The sequence below is a fragment of the Typopeltis vanoorti genome, chromosome 3, assembly GCF_054136105.1.
Source record: "Typopeltis vanoorti isolate ZY-2024b chromosome 3, IOZ_Tvanoo_1.0, whole genome shotgun sequence".
Classification (NCBI taxonomy): domain Eukaryota; kingdom Metazoa; phylum Arthropoda; class Arachnida; order Uropygi; family Thelyphonidae; genus Typopeltis; species Typopeltis vanoorti.
Window position 1 is genome coordinate 106,692,706 of NC_143551.1, and position 24,975 is coordinate 106,717,680.

The following is a 24,975-nucleotide window of genomic DNA, read 5'->3' on the forward strand; positions in this document are numbered from 1 at the left end:
ATACTTTTCTAGAAATTATATTATTGTTTAATTCTTTACCCATGTGTAAGCAAGCATAGTTCCTTCATCAAGTATCTTCACAACTTCCCAATTGATACAAAGTCAGCAGCTTCTATATAGAAGTACCCTAATCATGAACATACTTAATGCATAAACTTTGTTTGCTTTACACTTGAGTTTGCTTATACTAGAAGATTACTTGGATCAGTGCCATGGCATGTGAAACTGCAAAGGCTGGGTATTGATAGTACATGGAAAGTGGTAAAGGAATATTTGAGGAAAGTAATAGCAGACTGCATACTTAGAATCAGGAAAATAAATCAAGTGGGAGTTAAATGGATGAACACCAACATTAAGCTGGCATTACAGAAAAAGAAAAATTTGTGGAGGGAATTCAAGGAGAAAGGCTGCCAGCAGGCACATGAAGGGTAACCATTACAGTGTGGTAAGGAAGGCAAAAACAGAATATGAAAGGAAATTGGCAGTACAGACCAAAAATAATCCCAAAGAGTTCTTTCTGTATGTTGCAAGTAACAGGAAGAATGTTTATAGCAGAATGATTTGAATGAATGTCGATGGTAGAGGCAACTGAATCAGATGAAATAGTAGAATTACTAAATGACTTTGCCAGAGTATATCATCCTGATATGGAGATACTGCAGTAAGAAGAGAGTCAGAGGCTTATATGGAAACAGAGCTAAATAAACTGGAAGTTCATAGCATACTACAGAACCTTGATGCAATCACAGCTATGGGATTAAATGGTATACCAGCTCGAGTTTTAGGGAATTAGTTGTACCTTTGACCATGTTGTTTAATCTTTCTCGGCTCTGGGTTAGTCCCAAGAGGTTGGAAAGAGGGGGGGGTTCCATTGCATAAAGGAATCTCCAAAGACTGATGTAGCAAATTACCAACCAATCAGCACATTAAGAGTCGTAGTCAAGGTGCTGGAGAAGTTAGTCAAGAGCAAAATACAGGAATGAATAAACAGAAATGGGATACTATAATGGGGTCAACATGGTTTTGTGAAGGGTAGTTGTACAGTGACATCTGAGGTGGGTAAAAGTAATGGGTTTACAGTGATACAACTGGATTTTCAAAGGCTTTTGACAGGATACCACATGTAATACTAATTAATAAATTGCAGCACATGGGGATGGATATAAAGCTAGTAAAGTGGATAAGAGGGTGGTTGATGAAGAAATACCAGATCGTAGTTTATTCATGAGTCGAGTTCAGTAGAAGGTTTGTGACTAGTGGTTTGCCATAGGACTCTGGGCTTGGTCCACTACTATTTACTTTGTACATGAACAATATAAGAAAGGACCTGAGTGGAACTGTTCAGTTGTTTGCTGACAATGCAAAACTGGATAGAGCAGTAGTTAATAAAGATGATGATAAAATTTTGCAGGATTATTTGGATAGACGGGCAGTCTGAGCAGAGGAGAATGGATATCACTTTAACGTGAAAAGTGTAAGGTTATGAATTCTGGATGAAAAGATTACCATCTATGTACCACATTATTGGAACTGTACTCCAGGAAACTGACGAAGCCAGGGATTTGGGGTTGTTGTTGGATAGGGGGTTAAAGTTTAGAAGTCATGTTGCAAAAGTGGTTAAAGCAGCTCATTAGATTACTTGGTTACTGAAGAATATCGTGATGAGCAGAGATGAGTATCTCTTTATAGAGTCTTGGTAAGACCCATTTGACTACTGTGCTGAGATCTGGTCACCTGGGTTTCTTTGGGGAGGAGGGGGAGAGGATCCAGAGGCTAGTGACCAAGATTGTAACAGTTTTAAGAAATGAACCTTATGAGGACAGGTTGAAGATTTGTGGATTACAGAAATTGGTTGACAGATGGAAGAGGGATGATATGATTGAGACATGCAAATTACTGAAGAGTTTTTACATCATTAATACAGAGGAACTGTTTCAGAATAAGTCTGGTGGTGGGAGAACTAATGGTCATCTTTGGAAACTGAGCAAGAGTGGAGTTGACAGGGGTGTCAGGAGTAGATTTTTTTGCTTGGAGAGTAGTGAATAAGTGGAATAGGTTGCCAGAGTATGTTGTGGGTGTCATGACTGTGAATAAGTTCAAAGCAAAGTAGTGCGTGGCATGATGTTTAGGATCTCCCTCGATGAGTCTAAGGATTCTATGGAGTTTCATATGATAATAATACAGAGAATCAAGGGCTTTTTCATTTTTCAAAGATTTTAAAGAAATCTTTGGAATCTTCTTCAATCTCTAAATCTGTCCCTATAATAATTACTGATCCTGCACTCATTGTGCTAATTTGCTAATGCATGCTATCTACACTCTCCCTTAATCCCTACCTCCAGCTGATAACTGTAGATATCTATACAGTTCATCCTGTTTGCCTCTATATCATTATATAGCTCAAATGAACTGTTCTCTACATCTTTCCATCCTCTTTTTGGGCTCAATTCTTCTGCTATTATTAGCAAAAGCCATACCTCTCATTTTGTTCCCTCTGTCCTCTCTGAAGATATTATATCCTTTTCATTGTATTCACATATCTTCAGCCAGCAGCCAAGTCTCACTAATGCCTATAATTCTTTTAGATAAACTTATGCGTTGGTTATACATAACTTGAAATTTTTCAGGAAATGACAATGCATTCTAAAATATTAATTAAAAAACTTTAATCAATACCTTCCAATATTTTGGCAATGTTACATTGCCATCTTCTGGGAACATAAAACTATGATATGTGCATGCAGGCACTAACAACAAGCAAATGAGGCTGAAGAAGGCTGGCATTGGTCTTAGAGTCCTAAAGGTATCCCCTAGCAGGCTAAATTGGGTTGTCTTAGCTGTTGGGCTGATGTTCTTCAGATGCAAGCTTCCCAAGAAAGAATTTATTAAAATACGATGTCGGCACATCAAAAAATTTGAAAGTCTAAAAAAGAACTCCACCATAATAAAAAGAAGTCTAATAACATCAAGGATAAAGATGGAAACATACTCATTGATAAGGAAAAGATAAATGGAAGATGGGTGGAGTACTTATCAGATCTCTATGATGATGATAATGGTAACATGTTAGATGATTCACGACACCTTAAGTTAAACGTAACAACAGATACCACTCTATCCACAAGAAAGGAGGTAGAACATGTAATTAAGAATCTTCCTAATAATAAATCCCCTGGGTGTGATAATATTCCAGCTGAGCTGCTGAAAGCTTTGACTGGCAATAATAACAACTATTTAGTGTTATCCATTCAGGACATCTATAAAACAATACAATTGCCTGAAGTTTTTACAACATCTGTCTGCATACCAATTCCAAAGAAACATAATGCACAAAATTGCGAGAATTACAGAACTGTGAGCCTAATATCCCATGCATCTAAAATTATTTTAACCATTGTTAACAAACACATTGAAAGAGCTATAAGCGGTGAATTGAGTGAACAACAGAAAGGCTTCAAAAGAGGAATGGGAACCACTAATGCTATCCTGGAACTAAAAATACTAATAGAAAGATCACTTGAAAGAAATAGGAACATTTATATATGCTTCATAGACTTTCAGAAGGCTTTTGACCGGGTAAAACATAATAAAATGTTCAATATATTAGATAAATTAGACATAGAAGATCATGCACTTAAGATTATAAAAATTATTTACACCAAACAGAAAATGCCGCTGTTTAACGATGAGACTTCTGTAGTGAAAATAAAAAGAGAAGTTAGACAAGGTCGTATCCTTTCACCAAACTTATTTAATATCTATAGTGAGACAGTGATGAAAAAGATTGAAAAACAAAAAAAATTGGAATTAGTATCAATAGTATAAAATACAACAATCTTAGATATGCTGATGATACCATTCTAATAGCAGAAAACAGAAACAAATTAATAAAATTATTGCAGCTACTAATTGAAGAAGGTAAAGAATTTGGATTAGATATAAATACAAAAAAGACTAAATTTATGAAAATCTCAAAAGAAAGCAGATCCGAGCCAGAAATATTCATAAACAATATGAAAATTGAACATACAACAGAATACAAATATTTAAGCACCTACTTTACTGCAGATGGAAAGCAAGATAAAGAAATAAAAATAAGAACAGTCATAGCTAAAGATGTATTCTGGAAAAATAAAGATCTGCTCAGAAGTTCTGTGAGTATCGAGACAGAAAAGAATGATAAGAACATTAGTGTGGCCAATTTTTACATATCAAAGTGAGATCTGGATATTCAAGAAGAGAGTAAGGCAACAGATAATGGCCTTTGAAATGTGGTGCTATAGGAGAGCTCTGAAAATGTCATGGGCAGAACATGTGACAAATACAGATGTCCTACAGAGAATGAGAACACTAGAGATCTTTATTACAGGAAATGTTCCAGAGAAAGATGAGATTGGCAGGACATGTACTGAGAGGTTCAGAAGGACAGAGGATACTAACATTTTAGAAGGAAAAATTATGGGAAAAGGATCAAGAGATAAAAAACGTTGGACATGGCTTGAAGATATAAAATCATGGACAGGATCATATGGCTGTGCAGAAACAAAAAGGAAAGCCACTAACAGAGAGAACTGGAAGGATATGGTGCTGCATCCTCTCACTGAGGAAGCTATACGAAGAAGAAGAAAAAAGAACGCTGCCTCAGAACCACAAATGCCGCTCAACACAGTAATTAACCTATCTTCCCTTAGCCTGAAGCACTCAGTGCACTTGCACATGGTCACAACTTCACTTTAGCACTGAAAAAAAATACCTTCTGAAGAAATAATGATACAGGTAGAACGTAGTATCCGCAACCTTCCCATCCATATTGCAAACAATATCAGACTGGATGTAGCTGGGGTTCTAATCTAATCCTGTGGCCTCCTCTTTTAAGAGGGTCGCAGCTGATGAACAGTTCACTTCCATGCCTCTCTATCTCTTGCTTCTGTAAGATGCTTGCCCATCCAGTCTTTGATGTTGTCTTTCCATTACAGTCAGGGTCTTCCTCTCCTTCCCTCCACCATCTCCTGCAATACTATTCTGGGGGAGCTCTTCAGAAGAGCCCCCTTATCAGATGTCCTGCAAATACTATTTTTCTTCTTTGGATACTAGCCATATACTCTCTTTTCATCTTGAATCTTTTAAGAACCTCTTCATTGCTCACTCTTTCAGTCCAGCTGATGCGATCCATTTTTCTCAAGCACCACATTTCAAATGCATTCAAATGGTCACTCATCTCCTTATTGATCATCCAGGACTCGCATCCATACATCCCCACACCTCCAGATTATTGTCTTAAGGATTCTTACTTTTAACTGCTTGTTCAGATTTCTGTTTCCTAATATGTGGTATATTTGGAAAAATGCTGCTTTTGCTTTTTTAATTCTATTAAAAAAGCAAAAGCAATAGATCTAATAATTTCATAATTAGATCTATTGTCATCTGTTATCCAACTTCTACAGTATTCAAAACTTTTTACATTCTCTATTCTTTGTCCATTCAAAGTGATTTCCATCCCATCATTTCTTTTCCTTGAAATCTACATCACTTTTGTCTTTTGAACGTTTATTTTCATTTTATATCTGTCATTTCTAACCATGTTCAGTCTATTCAAAATTCTTTCCATACCTTCCTCTGTTTCTCTCATAAGTACAATATCATCTGCATATCTTGTATTATTTATCACATGTCCATTTATCTGTATTCCATCCTTCAGATCTTCCAAGGCCTCCCTCACCATCCATTCAGTATAGACATTAAAAAGAAGTGGGGACATCCCTTACCAACCTATCTAAAGAAGAATTAAAAGCTCTACAAGAAATGAAAAACAGCAGCAAAATAATAATTACCATAGCAGATAAGGGAAATGCCACTGTGGTTCTCAACCAAACTGACTACACAGGTAAGATTTCTTCTTTTCTGTTAGACCGGTCTGCCTACCACCCCATTTAATATGATCCCAGCAACTCCCAAATCAGAACACTCCAAAGGCTCCTTAAGAAGGTTACTTCTTGGCCTGTGGAAGTTATTAGCAGACTAAAACCTTTCAATTCTAGACCCCTCGAATATATGGACTACCAAAAATCCATAAGCAGAATGTGCCATTATGTCCATTTGTGGTGGGCATTGATTCCCCCACATACAAATTAGACGAACATTTAGCCAAAGTACCTAACACATTAAAGCCAGTATAGAAAACCTCACTCCAACACACTGATATGATGGTCAATTTTAATGTCTCCTCTTTATTCACAAATGTCCCACTCAAAGACACCTTAGATCTCATCCAAGCCAACTTTCCTCCTGATATCTCAGCCCTTTTTCAGTTCACCATGAACTCAGGCTATTTCGTTTGACAAGGAAAATTCTACAGCCATGGGTTCTCCAACCTGGCAAACTTCTTTATGGAGACTTTTGAAGAGAAAGCCTTAAACTCAGTCCCACAAAAACCCACTGTCTGGCTACGTTTTGTGGATGATGTGTTTGCTATTTGGCCACATGGCTTAAATATACTCCACAACTTCTTAACACACTTAAACAATCAACACCCCGGAATCCAGTTTACCTTGGAAAAGGAAAACAACATCTAGGAAAGGTACCTTTCCTAGACACTCTGATTACATGCCAGCCTGATGGATCCCTGGCTTTCTCTGTTTACAGAAAACCACCCTATACAGGTAGATACATTCACCAGCAATTACACTATCCCCCCCCCCCTCTCACAACAATATGGGATTATAAAAACTCTATATAACAGGGCTAAATTAATCTGTTCAGATAACAATGCCCTCACTACTGAACTTAACCATATCCTTCAACACCATCTTAGCCAATGGCTACAACCTCCCAAAAAAATCCAAAAAATATTAAAACCAGTTAACCACAACCTCCTTCCCCCCTTCATAAAGATTACACTAAATTTATCACCATTCCTTATATCCAGGACACTTCTGAAAAGCTAACAAAAATCCTAAAAAAATATGACCTGACTACCTGTTACAAACCATATAAGAAATTGCATCCCTTATCTGCTCCACCAAAGACTAGTCACTTCCCCCTAGACCTACCTAGAGTATACCAGGTCCCTTGCAGCTGTAAACTGTCCTACTATACAGCCAAACAGGTAGGACAGCTAATATCAGGATATCTGAACACAAAGACTAAACCTGGTTTCACCAATACAGCCACTCAGGACTTATGGACCATGCACTTGATACCCACCACAGAATATGTTGGAAGAAAGCCGCTTTACTACACTGCAGCAAATATAAATATGAAAGATTATTCCTGGAATCAGCCTCAGCTCTAAAAAAAAAACTTCCCAAACTGCAACAAATTTGGGTGCATGAGACTGCCCCAAATTTGGGAAGCTTGCATCCCAAGAACATCAGCCCAACAGCCAAGACAACCCAATTTAGCCTGCTGAGGGGGGGGGCCCTCCCTTTAGGACTCACCAATGCCAGTTGCCTTCTTCAGCCTCATTTGCTTGTTGTTAGTGCCTGTGTGCACATATCATAGTTTTATGTTCCCAAAAGATGGCAATGTAAACATTGCCGAAATATTGGAAGGTATTGATTAAAGTTTTTTAATTAATATTTTAGTATACGTTGTGATTTCCTGAAAAATTTAAAGTCATAATGCCTACAATTTTTGTCGAAGTTGAACTAACCAAGATTAGTTCAAATATCAAATACCAAAAAAAAGTTTTCATCCTTATTCTGAATACCTCTTGAAGTGGTATACATCAACTGCAATACTCCCTTCATTATACTTTATGTTGATTATCCCACTAACATTAAGACCCTGGGAAAATACATTCAGCATCATTTGATCACTTTCTCACTTTCTAGGTTGCTCAACACTTGTCCACATTCCAAAAGCTAAAGTCTAGTTTCTCTCACTCTTCACTTCTGAACTTTCGGTGAAGAGTACTTTCTCAAGTCACCTTACTCAGAATCCATTAAATGCTCACATCCACCTTATAATAAGTTCTTCCATCCATCAAACTCACTCTACCCATTCCTCCTGCAAAACCTATGCACTGACTCATTTACAATCATATCACCATCTGCTCAAACTGTATCATGCCATGGCAGCAGACTCACAATTTTTACTTTTTCACTCTCCTTCTTTCTTGCTTGTACTCATTCATATATTCATATCCAGCAACTCTTTGATATCTTTTCATATACAATACTTGTGACCTAATCAGTCATTAGTGTTTGTCAAGATAATCATCTCTTTCACTTTCCCCTCTCTTCATCCTTACATACATTGCTTGGGAAAAAAGTCAATGGATGCCATAGTGTGAGGAACAAACAGCTATGGCCCTCAATTTAATAAGATGTAGGAACCTCCTTTTACTGCGATGACTGCTGCAATTCTGCAGGGCATACTTTCCACAAGCATACGATATTCATCAGTGGAATTTTGGGCCATTCTTCCTGTAAACATATAATGAAGTCCTGGACTATTGTGTGTGTGTGGGGGGGGGGGGGGGGGGTAGCAGACATCCTTGACCTCACCCAATGCTCTAGTTCATCCCACTGATGTTCAATAGGTTGTGGTGAGGCTAGTTAAGTGTGGTGACATTCATGTCCACAACTATGCAGGTACAGCAGCAGCCTTATGACACAGTGCATTGTTTTGCTGGAAGAAACACTAGTCAGTTTTGTAGAAATGCCACAAAGTAGGAAGCAATGCATTGTTTCCAGAAGGATACCTCCCGAGTTCAATTTTTGTAGCACCACAAAGGTCCGAGGGCAAACCAGGAAAAATAAGACCATAGCATCATACCGCCACCTTTGAATTTCATAGTTGGGGTAACGCACTCTGGTAAGAATTAAAATAAACTTTAATACTTCCTATATTTCGTCCTAGTCACTAGGACATCTACGGGGAGTGCTGTAAAAGTTGAGTGTTGTAAAAAATCCATTAAGCCTCCAACATGATGTCCTCACAGCACTTAAGCCTCTACACACATACTCTGGTAAGAGATGTTCACGGGACATCACCCACACCCATCTATCTGCTCAGTAGAGGGTGTAGCATGATTTGTTGCTCCATAACACAGCTTTACGAGCTTCCACATCTCACTGTACATGCTCTTTGCACCACTGAAGGCAATGCTGCATGTTAGTTCGGGTAATGTGGTGCTTACATATTGCAATCCTATCATGGAAACCCATGTTGTAAGCTTTGGTTCTAAATGTTTTTGTGCAGATTCATGTTCTAGTTAATGCCCATAACTCCACATTCAATATGTCAGCCAACAAATGGTGATTTTTATATATTATCCTTTGTAGCACCCTACGATCACAGTTGGTGACCGGTCAGTGGTCCACTGCAGGTAGCACTTGCAGCTGACTCCCCTGCACTTCCATCTCAGTATGGTATCATACTGACTGTTGACCTGGGATGGCCCAACTTGTCAACAATGTGCTTAACTGACAGGCCTGCAATATGGCATTCTGTCATAACAGCTCTTTCAAACTTCATTGCTTCTCTTCTTGCAGCCATTTCACTCAGGCACAGTTGCATTGACTTGGAATGTCATATTCCTCCAATTTATACTAGCTATAAACCCAACTTGTTACATAGCATGATGCACCTTACCCATGGGGATGTCCTTTGACTTCTTTCCAAGCAGTGTATTCCTAAGATCCTTAATCTTTCACCCTGTGGAAATGCATTTTTCATCATGCTCCCCTCATTCATTCCTCTTTTCATGGAATCACCATACAACATTTGATCTTTACTTTCACTCTTTTCTGCTCTTCTTTCTTTCCCTTCATATCTCCCTCTTCTTTTGAATTTGTATCTTACATTCTATTTTGTGGAGAACTCCACATAAGTGCACTCCCTTTGTTTCTTTCTCTCTCATTATCATCTGGTCATTCTCTTCATTTTCTGTCATTTCACTCTTGCTATCACCTATACTGCTTGTGCACCCTCACTTGCTTCCAACACTTATTTGCAACAACTCATCAAAATTTGGAAGAGAGAAATGTATTTCTCTCTTTGCACTTCTGGTATTTTCTCTCAAAACACTTTCAATACATTCGTTCACCAGTTTCTCTTTCACCTCCCCGAATCTTTCACTTCAAAGTGAATACATTCACACATGCTGCAGTGAACAAAATCATGCATATCCTCTGCCAGTTTATTTTTCTGCGCCTTGATATCATAACATACAATTTTATTTATTCATATGGGGTTCCCCACTCCTCTACCATCCCTTAGGACAGGTTGAGCCCCTACTATTGAGGGATTAAGTATGTATTTTATGATTGTAGGTTCATGTGTGTTCATGGGGCCTGTTCTGAGGGACAAAAAAAAAACAAAGTTTCTGGGTGAAAACACCCTCTACCCTCTAGTATGAGACTGGCTATCTCACCTATAGTCGAAAGAGACCAGATAAAGGTTCCTCACATCGTGGATGGGAATTGAACCCAGGTCTTTCTGACTAAAGGGTTTTGTCTATACCGACTGAACTGCGGAGACTGTATAACATACAATACAATTTACTTATACCAAAAAGAATTTTTAAAACCACAAGCTTTATGAGCAAATAAATAACTAACACATATAAAATAATAAAAATTAAAAAAAAAATAGTAATTAAGACCAATTATTTTTTTAAATGATTTGTCCTTTTGCTTCAAAACATTCAACATGTAACTCTCTCCCCAGGGTATGTAATAACGTCCTCTTCATTTCTGCTTGTCAAGGATTTTTTACCTGCCATCCAAGTAATGCTTTGAAATATTTTATCCACTTTTATATTATGCTCTCTGAACTTTAATTCTCTGTTCACTGTTACCCCGAAATCCTTATCCTCATCAATTACCTGCACCAATCTATTTAGATCAGTGGTTTCTTAACCTGGGATAATGCCCCCCCCCCCCCCATGGAGGTGCTGCGAATGCTTGGGGGGGGGGGCTAAAGCATCATAATACTACTAAAATAATAAAAGTGAAAAATTCCATATTTAATCTAGCATCCCTATTTATTTTGTACTGTTTTTATCTACATTTTGCATTGTATCCCCTGAACTTCAACTGTATGCTGTCACATTTAAATCTTTCTCCCTCACCTCACTCTTACCATACTTTTGCAATGGTGACATGATACTTGGCTCACACTGCCGATCTATTTAGATCAGTGGTTCTTAACCTGGGATAACGCCCCCCCCTGGAGGTGCTGCGAACGTTGGGGGAGAGTATAATACTTAAGCATCATAATACTACTAATATAATAAAAAATGAAAAATTCCATATTTAATATAGCATCCCTATTTATATTGTATGTTTTAGCAACACTGTTCAGAATACTGCATGTCTGACAATACTGCTCAAATTTATTTGCTACTTATTTTTTAGAATTTTTACATTGAAAGGTAAGTAATTGGGCTACTTTTTTTGTTTGAATTTTCTACATTGAAAATAAATACAACATCTAGCATAGCCCATGGTATTGTGTGGTGCACTTTGTTGATATTGTGTAGCACTGTTGCCCATTAAAATGAGTGAAAAAAGAAAGTGTCATCAATATTCAAGTGAATATTTAAAATATGGAGTCATTCCATCTATGAATAATGAGCAGTAAATGTGAAAAACTTTCTCAAACGAAGGAATGAAGCCTTCAAGAATGATTGGGCATTTAAGAACAAAGCATTTAAATAAAGTAAAAAAGGATGTTGAGTACTTTTACAAATTTAAGACTAAATTTCAAAATCATTGTGGACTTAAAGAGCTGGTCGCAAAACAAAGTAACCAACAAGAGAAGGGACTTGTTGTCTCTTATAAACTTTCAAAATTCTTTCTTTTAAGGTTACACGGTGATCAGCATTCATATTTACGAATTTAGGGACACAAAACACGACATCGCTGCCATCTTTGCCCACGTACTCCGCTCCGGATATTTCATTTGGCAAAACAATTTTTACCTTCAAAAAGAGGGTACAGCCATGGGCTCACCACTTCCCCCCCCCCCCCCCCATTAGCTAACTTTTATATGGAAGACTTTGAGCAATGAGCTCTAGAGTCAGCGTGCCTAAAGCCCAAAATTTGGCTCGGCTACATCGACAATATTTTCGCCATTTGGCCTCATGGCCATGAAGCACTAAATACATTCCTTAGCCACCTGAACAAACAACACAAATGTATCCAATTCACCATTGAAATAGAAAATAAACAACTCTTTTCCGTTCCTAGATACACACATCTTCCCTCAGGCTGTCTCTCCTTCTCAGTCTACCGCAAACCCACACACACGCACACACAGGCCAGTACATACACAAAAATTCTTATCACCACCCAACACAAAAACTAGGGGTCATAAGCACCCTTAAATACAGAGCTCTAACTATTTGTTCAAATGAACAAGCTCTAAACCAGGAATACGAGATCATCAACCATACATTTATAAAAAATTGATACAGTAAAAAAACTATTCACAAGATCCTCCACAGAGACACCACTAAAAACAAAAAAGATTTCAAGAATGCTATTGCCATACCTTATGTTAGAGGCATTTCCAAAAAAATAGACAGAACACTACACAAATGCAACATCAAAACCACCTTTAAACCTCCTACAAAATTAAGACTCCTACTCAGTTCTTCCAAAGATACTCTTCCACACCTAGCCCCTACAATGCACATGTAACCTACCATACGTAGGGGGAAACAGGGCGAACCATCCCAATTAGGAAGGATGAACACAAACGACACATTAAATACCTCCATTTTGGAAAAACTGGCCTTTCTGACCACGCACTCCAAACATACCAGAATTGATTGGAAAGGTACCAAGTCCGTACACCTCACCAAAACCTGGTTCGAGAGGAAATTTAAGGGAGCATGTGAAATGCTCAAACATAATCTAAATCTGAATAAAAATGGTCTAACCATTCCAAGAATGTGAAAGACCCATTTGCAACCTTTATAGCAACCAGAACAAGCCAAAGAAAAATCTCAATACAAAAAGACTTGAAGTGTTTTTTCCCCCTTAATATTCAATAGCAACTTGAACTGTACAAGTCCAGAAGAAAATTGTAGTATAACAATCTGAACTATACAAATCCAGAAGAATCCTTAGTACATGAGGACTTTAGCAGAGTTTATTTTAGTTTTTTATTTATTTATTTATTAATTTAAAAAAAAATTGTTTTAATTATTTATTATTTTTTATTTATTTATTTATTTTATTTTTTATTTTATCATTAGAGGTCAGGCTAAGAAAAAGATCAATTAACAGCATATATTTAATTTAGCTTTATAGAGTACAAGAGCATGTAGCTTGGTTTCCTATACACATCTTTCTGATGACAACCTCAATACAGGGGTCGAAACGTCAAGTGCTATTTTATTAATAATAAGTAAAATAATCATTTCAACACGTGTTTTGTGTCCCTAAATTCGTAAATATGAAAACTTTCAAAATTAATTGCCAAATGTGGAAAGCCGCATACTATTGATGAAACTCTCATCTTACTGGCTTTTCAATGTGATGTGGTTTTCACATGGTTTTCAATGTAATGTGGAGACATTGAAGAGAGTCCAGAGACAAGTGACTAAGACAATATCAGGAGTTTCGAATGCTGGCTATGGAGAGAGAGGTTGAAGAGGTGTGGATTGCAGAGTTTGGTGGATAGGAGGAAAAGAGAGGTGATATGATAGAGACATTTAAGTTAGTGAGAGGATTTTATCAGATTAATCCAGAGGGGATTATAAAAAGAGTAGAAGCTGAGAGGAAAGAACCAGAGGTCATTCCTGGAAGTTATGTAAAAGTGTGGTGAAGAAGGGTGTGAGGAGTAGATTTTTTACATGGAGAATTGTCAGTGAATGGAATGCATTACCAGAATGTTTTGCTAATGCAAGGAGTGTTAAGGATTTTAAGATTCTATATGATAAATATGTTTTCAGTTGAATGAATCTCCAATGATGAGTGTCGACTCCATGGAGGATGTAATAATAATAATTTCTACTTTTTTGACTTCAGTCATCTTTCTACTGTCATTGTTCATTAATGTGATCCCTCCATTATCATTCTTCCTCTTGCTGATAGCAAAAGAACTCAGAATTTCCTCTGACCTGTTCAATTAATTTCCTCTCCTAATTTTATTTTTCCTTCCTTATCATTCTAGTCACTCTTCTTTGCTGTGCTCTGTATTGCTTAAGTGCATACTGATCATCTTTTCTTTATATTAATTCTACAATGTTTTCTTTTCTTTTCTTTTTTTTTTGGAACATTCTTCTTAATGATGCTACTTGTTAACTCCATACTACTTGGAATCCATCCTTTGTAGTTTCTTATATTATGACATTGCTCCAAACTACTTCCTACGTTTTTCATAATTACCAACTTATTTAGCAATATCCCAGAATAAGGTAACATAATAACTCTTCCTGATCAAAGGCAGAGTGGCTTGGCTATCTTGGTTATATGTCTTCTGATACTATTACCAGATCCAGCATTCTTAAACACCAGCTTGCCTCCATCACATTCTCTTTTGGGTAATGATAATAATAATTAGCTCTTAGCAGCTGTATAAATTATTTTTCTATCTTTCCATGTGCCCTTTTCTCTTTCCAATCTGTCATCTAGTTATAGTTCTCCATGTTAATCTGTTGATACATGACATCTTTCTGTGTATTCGTCTCTCCCACCAAATGAATGATAGATTTTGTCTGTTGACCTCTATGTCATACCAGTGAGCCTCAAATGAACCACACTCCTCCTCCTCCCTGAATTCCTTCTGCTTAACTTCTACTTTTGTTGGTTGCAGTTCTTTATCTATCATCAGTAATACTCTGCATATCCCATCCTGTTTTCTCTGTCCTCACTGAAAATATAATATCCTTGATATTCTGTCCAATTATATATATATATATATATATATATATATATATATATATATATATATATATATATATATATATATATATATATATATATATATATATCCTCTTCTGTCATCCAAATCTCACTGACACTAATAATTATGGCCAAATTGAACTGACAAATGCTCTCCACCCTTATTAATACATTTGGCATTACTGTACATAAATAAAATGCCTTGGTAGCTATGTCCGATTGGACTCAGCTACCTGTGCATCTTGTAATGACCCATCCATTCAGATTCAAGACTTGAAAAACTGTATCTAATATTGCTTAGTCTCATTTTCATCCTAGGGATGTCTGCTTTCCTGCATCTTCCCAACACACACACGATAGTTCTGGTTTCTCTGATTTTGCACTTCCACCCTCTTACTGAAACACTTTCTCTAAACTTAATTCCAAAGCCATCCGAATGTAATCCATCAGTCATATACATGTCCTTCCATTAATTATATTCATTCCAAACATCTACCAACTGCATATCATTCATCTTGCAAAATCTTTGCATAGCTTATTTGTAATCATGTCTTCTCAGTTCACTCATATCATATCATGGCAATAGACTCAATCTTTGCTCTCTCATCTCTTTTCTCACTCCATGTATTTTGCCTAACAAATCATTCATAGTTGCTTCATGCATATTATTTAGCAATATCTCTCTCTACTCTGTTTTAGTTTTGGTTGTATCAGTAACACCAGTTATGTCAGTATGGTACTTCTGTAAGTCTTCTTTAAATTCTGCTAGCATTTTATTATTACTATTAAATGGATTATAGTAGTCAATTTTAATTTATTATTGATTTAGGGGGTAAAAATGTATATCAAAGTAAGATTTCTTTTTTTGCTACACCTTAGGGGGAGGTGAAAAAAGAATGACTACGTCATGGAATGCAAACCTTCCTGAAGAACCAAAGCCAGCATTGCCACGGCGAATATCAAAAAAGGTGCTTGACATATTAATGTGACTAATATTTTTGTATACACTAGGTGATTAGAATAGCATAATTAAATGTATCTTTAATTAAATAATATTTTATGATGTAAAACATTATTTAAGAAAAAAATTATGATCTGAAGCATTATTTAGTTCATGAAGAAACTTCAGCAGTTTGGGGAAATATACTTCTTCCATACCCCCACCTTTTTTAATTTCTTTATTAAAATTAGCAACTCTACCTCCAACTGGGGCAGTGACCATGCAGTCTTGTCCTTGACATGTGGAATTTTCAATTTAAAAAATGTTTATGTGGAACTACAAAGCTGGCTGACAAACTTAGAAGGCAACTTGGAGCAGTGCCATGGCATAAGAAGCTACATAGAATGAATGAATGTCATTAGTGTATGAGAAGCAGTCAGGGATTGTGTGAGTGAGGCAGTATCACACTGCATACCAGGGTCAGGAGGATAAACCAAGTAGGGATTAAGTGGATGAATAGCAATATAAAGCAGGATCTGCAGAAAAAGAAATCAGTGCGGAAGGAATATAAACAGAAAGGTGATCAGCGTGCTTATGAGCAATACAAAGCACAAGCAAGAAAGGCTAAATCAGATTTTGAGACAAAATTAGCTAAGCAAGCCAGAGTAAATCCAAAAGAATTTTTTTTTGTTGCATAGCAAGTAAGAGAAAGAATGATTATGGAAAGATGACTTTACTCAGTGCTGATGGTAAGAAAGTAATAGAAGCAGAAGAAATAGTTCAGTTACTAAATGATCACTTTGTAACGGTATATACATGTATTTCAGGTGATGACTTTGCAGTTATTGATGTGACAGAGAAGACTGATATGATAATTGAGGTAGGGTGAACTATTTTTCAATATATTGAAAAATATCAATGTGAATACAGCAGTGAACCTGGATGGCATCAGATCGTGTGCAATGAGAATGTGCGAGTGAACTGGCAGTGACTCTGCCAAAGTTGTTTAATCTAAGTCTCAGCTCTGGCAAGGTTCCAAAGACATGGAAAGAGGGTATGATAGTTCCATTACATAAAGATAACTCCAAGGCAGAAGTAACAAATTACAGACCAGTTAATATCTCTGGAGTGATGGTTAAAGTATTGGAAAAGTTGATTAAAAGTAAAATTCAGGAATGGGTGAATAGGAATATGATACTCTGTAGGGCAGCATGGCTTTATAAAAGGTAGGTCCTGCTTCAGTAATATATGCACATTTTATAATAAGGTGACAGCAGAATTTGATATAGGAAATGGCTATAGTATGATACTGTTGGACTTTGTGAACAGCATTTGAACAGAATATTCTATGGAAAATTATTATATAAGATGAAGCAAATGGAAATAGATATGAGGTTGGTGGCATGGATAGGAGGGATGGACAAACATCAGAAGGTGGTGTATGATGGAGTTGAATCAAGGTAAATGAGGGCGTCTATACTACGACCACTTCTTTTCAATTTGTACATTAATGATATAAATAACAGAAAATTTCAGGAGGATATTCAGTTGTTTGTTGGTGGCATAAAACCAGGGAGGGCAATAGTTGATAAAGATGATATAGGTATCATGCAGGATGATTTAAATAAATGAGCATCTAAAGATGCCATCCATCAAGAGACATACGTCAGCAACTTGGAGGATTTCTACGTGAAAGTCTAGCTCTGCCTTGGATTTTTCTCAGTGGATGCATTGCGGAAACTACTATATGTATGCACCAAAGAATGTGAAGGATTTGTGGACTTTTGGCTAAATGAGAAGAACGAAAACATCAACATATGTGAGAAATGTCAGGATAGACTGGAGTAAATGGGAATGGAAGCAGATGTCGGGACCATAGAGGAAGAGCTTCGGCAGGAGTTCGAGAAAATGAAAAGTAACCTAAGTTTGCACCTGAAGTATTTTCAGGATTGGGGCAACTCGTGGCAAAGGTGGTATAACTTCTCATCACTTGCCTTAGTATTCCATAATTCAAAGCACATCTCCTTGCAGACATGTATAATGCTATGCATTAAGGGAAGGGTCACTATCCAGACCGGTTTCGACCTTTATTGAGGTCTCATCAGTGGGAGCCAGACTCAGAGGTAGTGATACTAAGGTGGAAGTAATGGAGAAGTCATATTTCCATATACCAGTTGCCAGAAGATGTCATAACTTATTATTAAAATTTTCTGGATTAGAGATAAGTTGATGGAAGTTTTTTCACTTGGCTATGCTATCAATTATATATTTGGTTTAATCCTTTATCCAAGTGTAAGCAAACAAAGTTTGTGCCTGGATAAAGGATTAAACCAAATATATAATTGGTAGCATAGCCAAGTTTGCACCTAGCAACTCTTGGCAAAGTGATATAACTTCTCATCACTTGCCTTTGTATCCCATAATTCTATGCATTACGGGACAGGTCACTACCCAGACTGGATTTGACCTTTATTGAAGTCTCATCAGTGGGAGCCAGACCCAGAAGTGCCGATACTAAGGTGGAAGTAATGGAGAAGTCACACCTTATTATTAAAATTATCTGGATTAGAGATAAGTTGATAGAAGTTTTTTCACTTGGCTATGCTACCAATTATATTTTTGGTTTAATCCTTTATCCAAGTGTAAGCAAACAAAGTTTGCACTGGATAAAGGATTAAACCAAATATATAATTGGTGGCATAGCCAAGTGAAAAAATTCCATCAACTTATCTCTAATCCAGAGAATTTTAATAATAAGGTGTGATGCGTTTTGGCAACTGGTATATGGAAATATGACTTCTTCATTACTTCCACCTTAGTATCACTGCCTCTGGATTGGGCTCCTACTGATGAGACCTCAATAAAGGTCAAAATTGGTCTGGGTAGTGACCCTTCCCTTAATGCATAGCATTATACATGTCCACAAGGAGATGTGCTTTGCATTATGGGATACTAAGGCAAGTGATGAGAACTTATCCCTTCTTTACCATGAGTTGCTCCAGTCCTGAAAATACTTCAGGTGCAAACTTTGTTTGTTTACTCTTGGATAAAGTATTAAATCAAATATATTATTGATTTGGAGTCAACAGAATGAAAGTACAAGAGGGCTAGAAGAAATGAAATGTTAGAAAAGTGAGAGAGTTAGTAAAAGAGCATTGAGGGGAAAGTAATGAAACTGGGAGAGTCATGCTGAATAGCGTAGAAAATGAGGCCATGAGTGACGCTTGTTTGGATTTGAATGAAGTTATGATGGTACAATATATGGTGATTCTGTGATTATGGGTATGGAGAGTGGTATGCCTGAGGAGTGCTTGGCTGGTAGAACAGAGTGACTTTAGCAATAAAGAGAGGGCCTGCAGAAAAGATGATAGTTATGGCGGTACAAATGACCTGGGTAGTATTAATCGGGTAACAAAAGATTTAAGAACATTGTTAGATATCATGAAGAAGAAAAATGTTAAAGGGAGGATCGTGTGTGTGTGTGTGTGTGTGCTGCCTCATTTTGACAATTATGAGTTAAGTAGATGAGTGATGGTAATGAATGATATGATTGTAAGAATGTGCAAAAAAAAAAAAAACAGGTCTGGAATTTGTTGATGTTCTGGAGTGTGTTTGAAGGCAAAAGACAGCTGTATACAAGAGATGGGTTGCATCTGAAACATGGAAGGTCATGAGCGATTGAAGAAGTTACTGTTTTCTGAACAAATTGAAGTAATTGGGCAGGGAAACTAAAATTGAAAAGGTTGAGTGTGAGAGGGAGAAACTTGACAATTATGAGTTAAGTAGACGAGTGATGGTAATGAATGATATGATTGTAAGAATGTGCAAAAAAAAAAAAACAGGTCTGGAATTTGTTGATGTTCTGGAGTGTGTTTGAAGGCAAAAGACAGCTGTATACAAGAGGTGGGTTGCATCTGAACATGGAAGGTCATAAGTGATTGAAGAAGTTACTGTTTTCTGAACAAACTGAAGTAATTGGGCAGGGAAACTAAAATTGAAAAGGTTGAGTGTAAGAGGGAGAAACTTATGCTGTGAATGCATATTTGTTGATCCTTTTTCATGGAATAAATTGCAGAATAGAGTGGATAAAAATTGGCATGGGATTACTGAAATTAGTGACATCTATATCAGAACTAAAGGGAATCTGCAGTTTTTGTATACTAATGCAAGAAGCATTCAAAATAAGAGGGAAGAATTTTTGACATTAGTCAGTGCAATCTCAACAAAGGTCATAGGCATTAGTAAAACTTGGCTGTCAGCAGAAGATGTGGTTACTGGAATTGAATGTAATGGGTACAGTATTTTCAGGGAGGATAGAGAAGATAGAACTTGGGGAGGAGTACTATTGATGATAGCTGATGAGTTGCAGCCAAAGAAAGTAGTATATCAAGAGGATAGACATGTGAATGATAGTTCATTTGAGGCAGTCTAATGTGAAATAGTAACCAATGCAACCAAATATACAGTTGGTTACTGCTATTGGCCAGGGGGGTGATATTGAATTCATGCATCAGCAAATTAGTGCAATGAGTACAGGGTTAGTGATTATTATGAGAGATTTTAATTATGGTGATATTAATTGGAAGGAGGAAACATCATGTGGAAAATGAAATGGAATTGATACACCTTCTAAGAGATAATTACTCAAAACAGCACATAACTGATGGGACTCGTGGTGTGAGAGTGTTGGACCTGGTCATTGGTTCAGAGGACATATGCATAAGGTGTCCTCGTTACCTACAGTTGGTGAGAGCGATCATGTGGTATTGACTTGGGAGGTTGCAAAATTTGTGGATTTCTCTCTTAAGGAGTATATATATGGAACTACTATAAGGAAACTTGTTATACATTATAACAAGCTTCAGAGTGATCTTACAGATGGCAAAACATATTGCAGGGGAAAGATGTTAGCAGTGCATGGGATAAAATCAGCAGGTATCAGATGAAGGCAATATCAGAATGTATTCTCATGGTCAGGAAGACAAACAAGGTAGGCGTTAGATGGATGATTAGTAGTATCTGGCTTGATCTGCAAAAAAAAAGAAAATGTTATGGAGAATTTACAATGAGAAAGGCAATCAGTACACCCATGAGCAGTACAAGGCTCAAGCTAGGAAGGTTACCAGCATGGTAAGAAAAGCTAAATCAGATTATGAGAATATCTTAGCCAAGGATATCAAGGGTAATCCCTTGATCTCCTTAGCAAAGAGTTCTTCCGTTATGTGGCAAAGTAAAAGGAAGAATGACTTTGGAAGGATGACCTTAGTGGGTGCTGATGGTATTGAAGTGACCAATTCAGATGTAATAGTAGAGTTACTGAGTGATCACTTTTCAAAAGTCTATCACCCAAGTGAGGATATCTCTGTACCTGTAGCAATAACTAATGTGAGAATTGAAGTTAATAAATCAGAGGTACTTAGTATATTGCAGAATTTAAATGCAAACACTGCTGTAGATTTAGATGGAATATCAGCTCAGGTGTTGCGTAAATTTGCGAAACAATTGTCAATGCCTCTTACTTGGTATTTAACTTAAGTTTGAACTCTGGTGTGGTCCCTAGGGAGTGGAAGGAAGGCAAAGTAGTTCCTTTGTATAAAGGTGGCTGTAAGACTGTGGTAGTTAATTACAGACCAATCACCATCTTGGGAGTGGTGGTAAAGGTATTGGAAAAGTTGATTAAAGACAGAATTCAAGAATGGGTGGATCAAAATATAATACTCTATAGGGGCCAACATAGTTTACTTAAAGGTTGATCCTGCCTTAGCAATTTATTAACTTTTTATAATAGAATGATATCTGAGTTGGACAAAGGAAATGGCTACACAGTGGTACTTCTAGGGCTTTTGACAGGATACCCCCCCCCCATGGAATACTGTCGTGCAAATTGGAGCAGATGGGGATGGATACTAAACTGGTGATATGGATAAAATAATGGCTCAGGGAGAGATACCAGAAAGTGGTGTATGGAGGAGTAGAGTTCAGGATGAGGCAGGTGACCAGCGGTGTGACTCAGGGCTCTGTGCTTGGGCCATTATTATTTAATTCGTACATAAATGATATAGGAAATGGGAGATATTCAGTTGTTTGCTGATGATGCAAAGTTAGGTAGTGCAATAAAAAAATCTAGCTGATGTTGATAGTTTGCAGGATGATTTAAATAAGCTGGCAAAATGGGCAAAAGGTAATGGATGTCAGTTCAGTGTGGAAAAGTGTAAAGTTATGCATTTTGGGATTAAAAGATTACCAACTGTGCACTACATTGATAGAACGGTATTCCAAGAGATTGACGAGACCAGGGACTTGGGAATGTTGGTGGATAGAGAGATGAAGTTCAGAGGACACATTACTAAGGTGTCCAAGATTGCACATAGGATTACTTGGTTATCGAAGAACACACTAATATCCAGAGATAAAGAGGTTATTATTCCCCTTTATAAGGCATTGATACTTCTACATTTGGATTACTGTGCTCAAGTCTGGTCACCTGGATTCCTTGGAGATGAGGAGGTTGTGGAGAGGGTTCAGAGGAGAGTGACTAAGTTGGTGAGTGACGTAAAAAATACTCCCTACATAGATTGAGAGCTTGTGGATTGCAGAGGTTGGTTTGATAGGCAGAGAAGAGGGGATATGATAGAAACATTTAAATTACTAAAAGGTTTTTATAAGATTGATGCAAGGGAAATATTTCAGCTGTGTTGATAGTAATGGAAGAACAAGAGGTCATCCCTGGAAATTAAGGAAAAGTGTAGTTAACAAGGGTGTGAGAACGAGGTTTTTTACCTTAAGGGTGAATGAGTGGAATGCATTGCCTGACTCAGTTGTGAATTCTTCATCTGTAAATGAATTCAAGAAGAGATATGATAGATGTTGTTTTGATAGTTTGGGTCTCCCGCGATGAGTCTACTGACTCCATGGAGATACTCGTAATAATAATAATAAATTGGCAGTGCAGGCAAAGAACAATGATTGTCAATGTCAATTTAATGGTGTAAATTGTAAGGTAATGGGATGAAACTTTGGGATGAAAGGGTTACATACTTCGTATCATATTGATGTAGTAGATTACAGGAGATTGATGAGGCTATGGATCTAGAGATGATGGTGGATAGAGATTTGAAATTCAGAGGATTATTTTAATGTTTGAGACGAGTGACTAAGCTAGTGGAAAGGTCTTTGGAATATTCTTTGTGAGGGTAGATTGAAGATGTGTGCATTGCAGAGATTAGCTGACAGGCAGAGGAGCAGGAATATGATACACTGGTGTCCATATCTTAAGGACAAACACTATTTCTGAAGATTATTATTGTAATGGTGTCTCCATGGAGTCAGAAGACTCATCATGGGAGATCCTACATTGACACACTATCGTTCACACAATACCTATCATACTTCTCCTTAAATTCATTAACAGACAAAACATTCACATAATGCATAATGTTGATGATGATTCCACACACACACAATGCTTGATAATGCATTCCCCACATTCACCTCCCTAAAAAAATTAAAATAACCCTCATCCTGACAATGGAGTTATATGTCAGAACATGACAAGTGGAGAAAATTTTATTGAACAGTATTATTTTCTCCTGAAAGCAACATCACAAATAATCAAACCCAACCAAAATAATTACAACTGCAAATTTAGATGAATCAGCTTTGGGAAATTTGCATAACTGATGATTTCGTTTAGAAAGCAGGTACACATTCAGATTTTTAAATCGCATCCAAAGAGGTCATGTGGTAGCACTCACCAGGATAAAAGGCAAAGGCTGTGCACTAAGTGAATTGTGTTTGAAAGAAGCTCTTTTCATGAAGGAATAAGGTTGCAAACTTGGATGTCTTGTAATGTTTTAAAGACATCATCTAGATCAGTGATTCCCAACCTTTTTCCACTTGTGTACCCCCCCCCCCTTTTAAATCCATTTCTATAAATTGTACCCCTTGTTTTTAAAATAGCTGTGTTTAATTACCGACACTTTTGTTCAGTGTCTATCTTAATGTGAAATGTGGAAATAAGGTAATGAGTTGGGAAAGGAAAATTACTACACTAAAAGTACAAACCACAGATTTAATTTTACAATATTCGTAACACAAAAATAAGTATAGCTTCATGTTAAATATTGATAATGATGATCAAGTATTTAACAAACTTTTGATTGAAACAATTGAAATATTGTTTCAATCGGCTTGTGATCTGTACTAAGAAATTATCATTTCTTACTAACATGCAGTTGTTCTGCAAAATAGGATGGGTGACAAAAGGGGCTCATGAACTGTGTATAATGATTGGTAGAAGAATGGTTTGGGGGAAAGGGTTCATAGCCACGCTAATTCGCTAATGTGAGCTAGTTTTGAAGTGTCTCCATTAGCGGTGATTTAAACTTAACATTTATTGTTCCATAACTAACGTTTTACATTTTGTTTGCTTTACTTGTTTTTTCCGCCATCTGATTATTTTTTGTCTACCCCCTGAACGGTCCAGCACGTACCCCGGGGGGGTACGCATACCACCTGTCGGGAACCAATGATCTAGATGATTTCATGCAGAGAAGAATTATCGGAAAGCTTGAAGTAGGTCACAGAATCACGGATGTTGCCAGATGGTTTTGGAATATCACATAGTATTATATCCAGGCTCTGGACAGCTTTTCAAGCCATTTCCACCAACTCAAGATGCCACTTGATCTAGTGTGAAGTGGCATCTTATTATCGTGAATGCACCGAGCTCGGTGCATTCACGATAATAAGATGCCATTTTATAAGATAATAAGATGCCAATTTCCCAGCACTTGTAGCTTGGTGCATTAATGAATGCACCGAGCTACAAGTGCTAGGAAAAGGGGAATATGACTGGTCAATGATATTGCAACGTAGTTCTTCAACATCATGTTTGGTTTTTCCGTGGTGCTGTAGATGAAGAATTCATTTTTATGGATGACAACAGCACATCACATCATGCACAAGCAATGGAGATACTTCTGGAGACCAAGGATATTAATTGAATCGAGTGGCCAGGACACTTCCCAGACCTCAACCCATTAGTACACATTTGGGATGCAATAGGGAGACACACTGCTTCTTGAAATTCCCCTCTGGAAAACAAACAAGGCCTTATCATTGCTCTGAAGGAGGAGTGGGCCAGTTTGCATCAAGAACTCCTGAATTACTTGG

The 24,975-nt window shown here is 37.2% G+C and overlaps 1 protein-coding gene across 2 annotated transcripts in view; it reads left to right on the forward strand.

Moving 5' to 3' along the window:
* Nucleotides 1-24,975, forward strand: part of spg (dedicator of cytokinesis spg) — an 869,351-nt gene that overhangs the window by 833,120 nt on the left and 11,256 nt on the right. For both annotated transcript variants that reach the window (XM_090390789.1, XM_090390790.1), the window contains one exon: nt 15,741-15,829. In XM_090390789.1, coding sequence (XP_090246915.1) covers nt 15,741-15,829 — 89 coding nt within the window. The remainder of the gene's footprint in view (nt 1-15,740; nt 15,830-24,975) is intronic.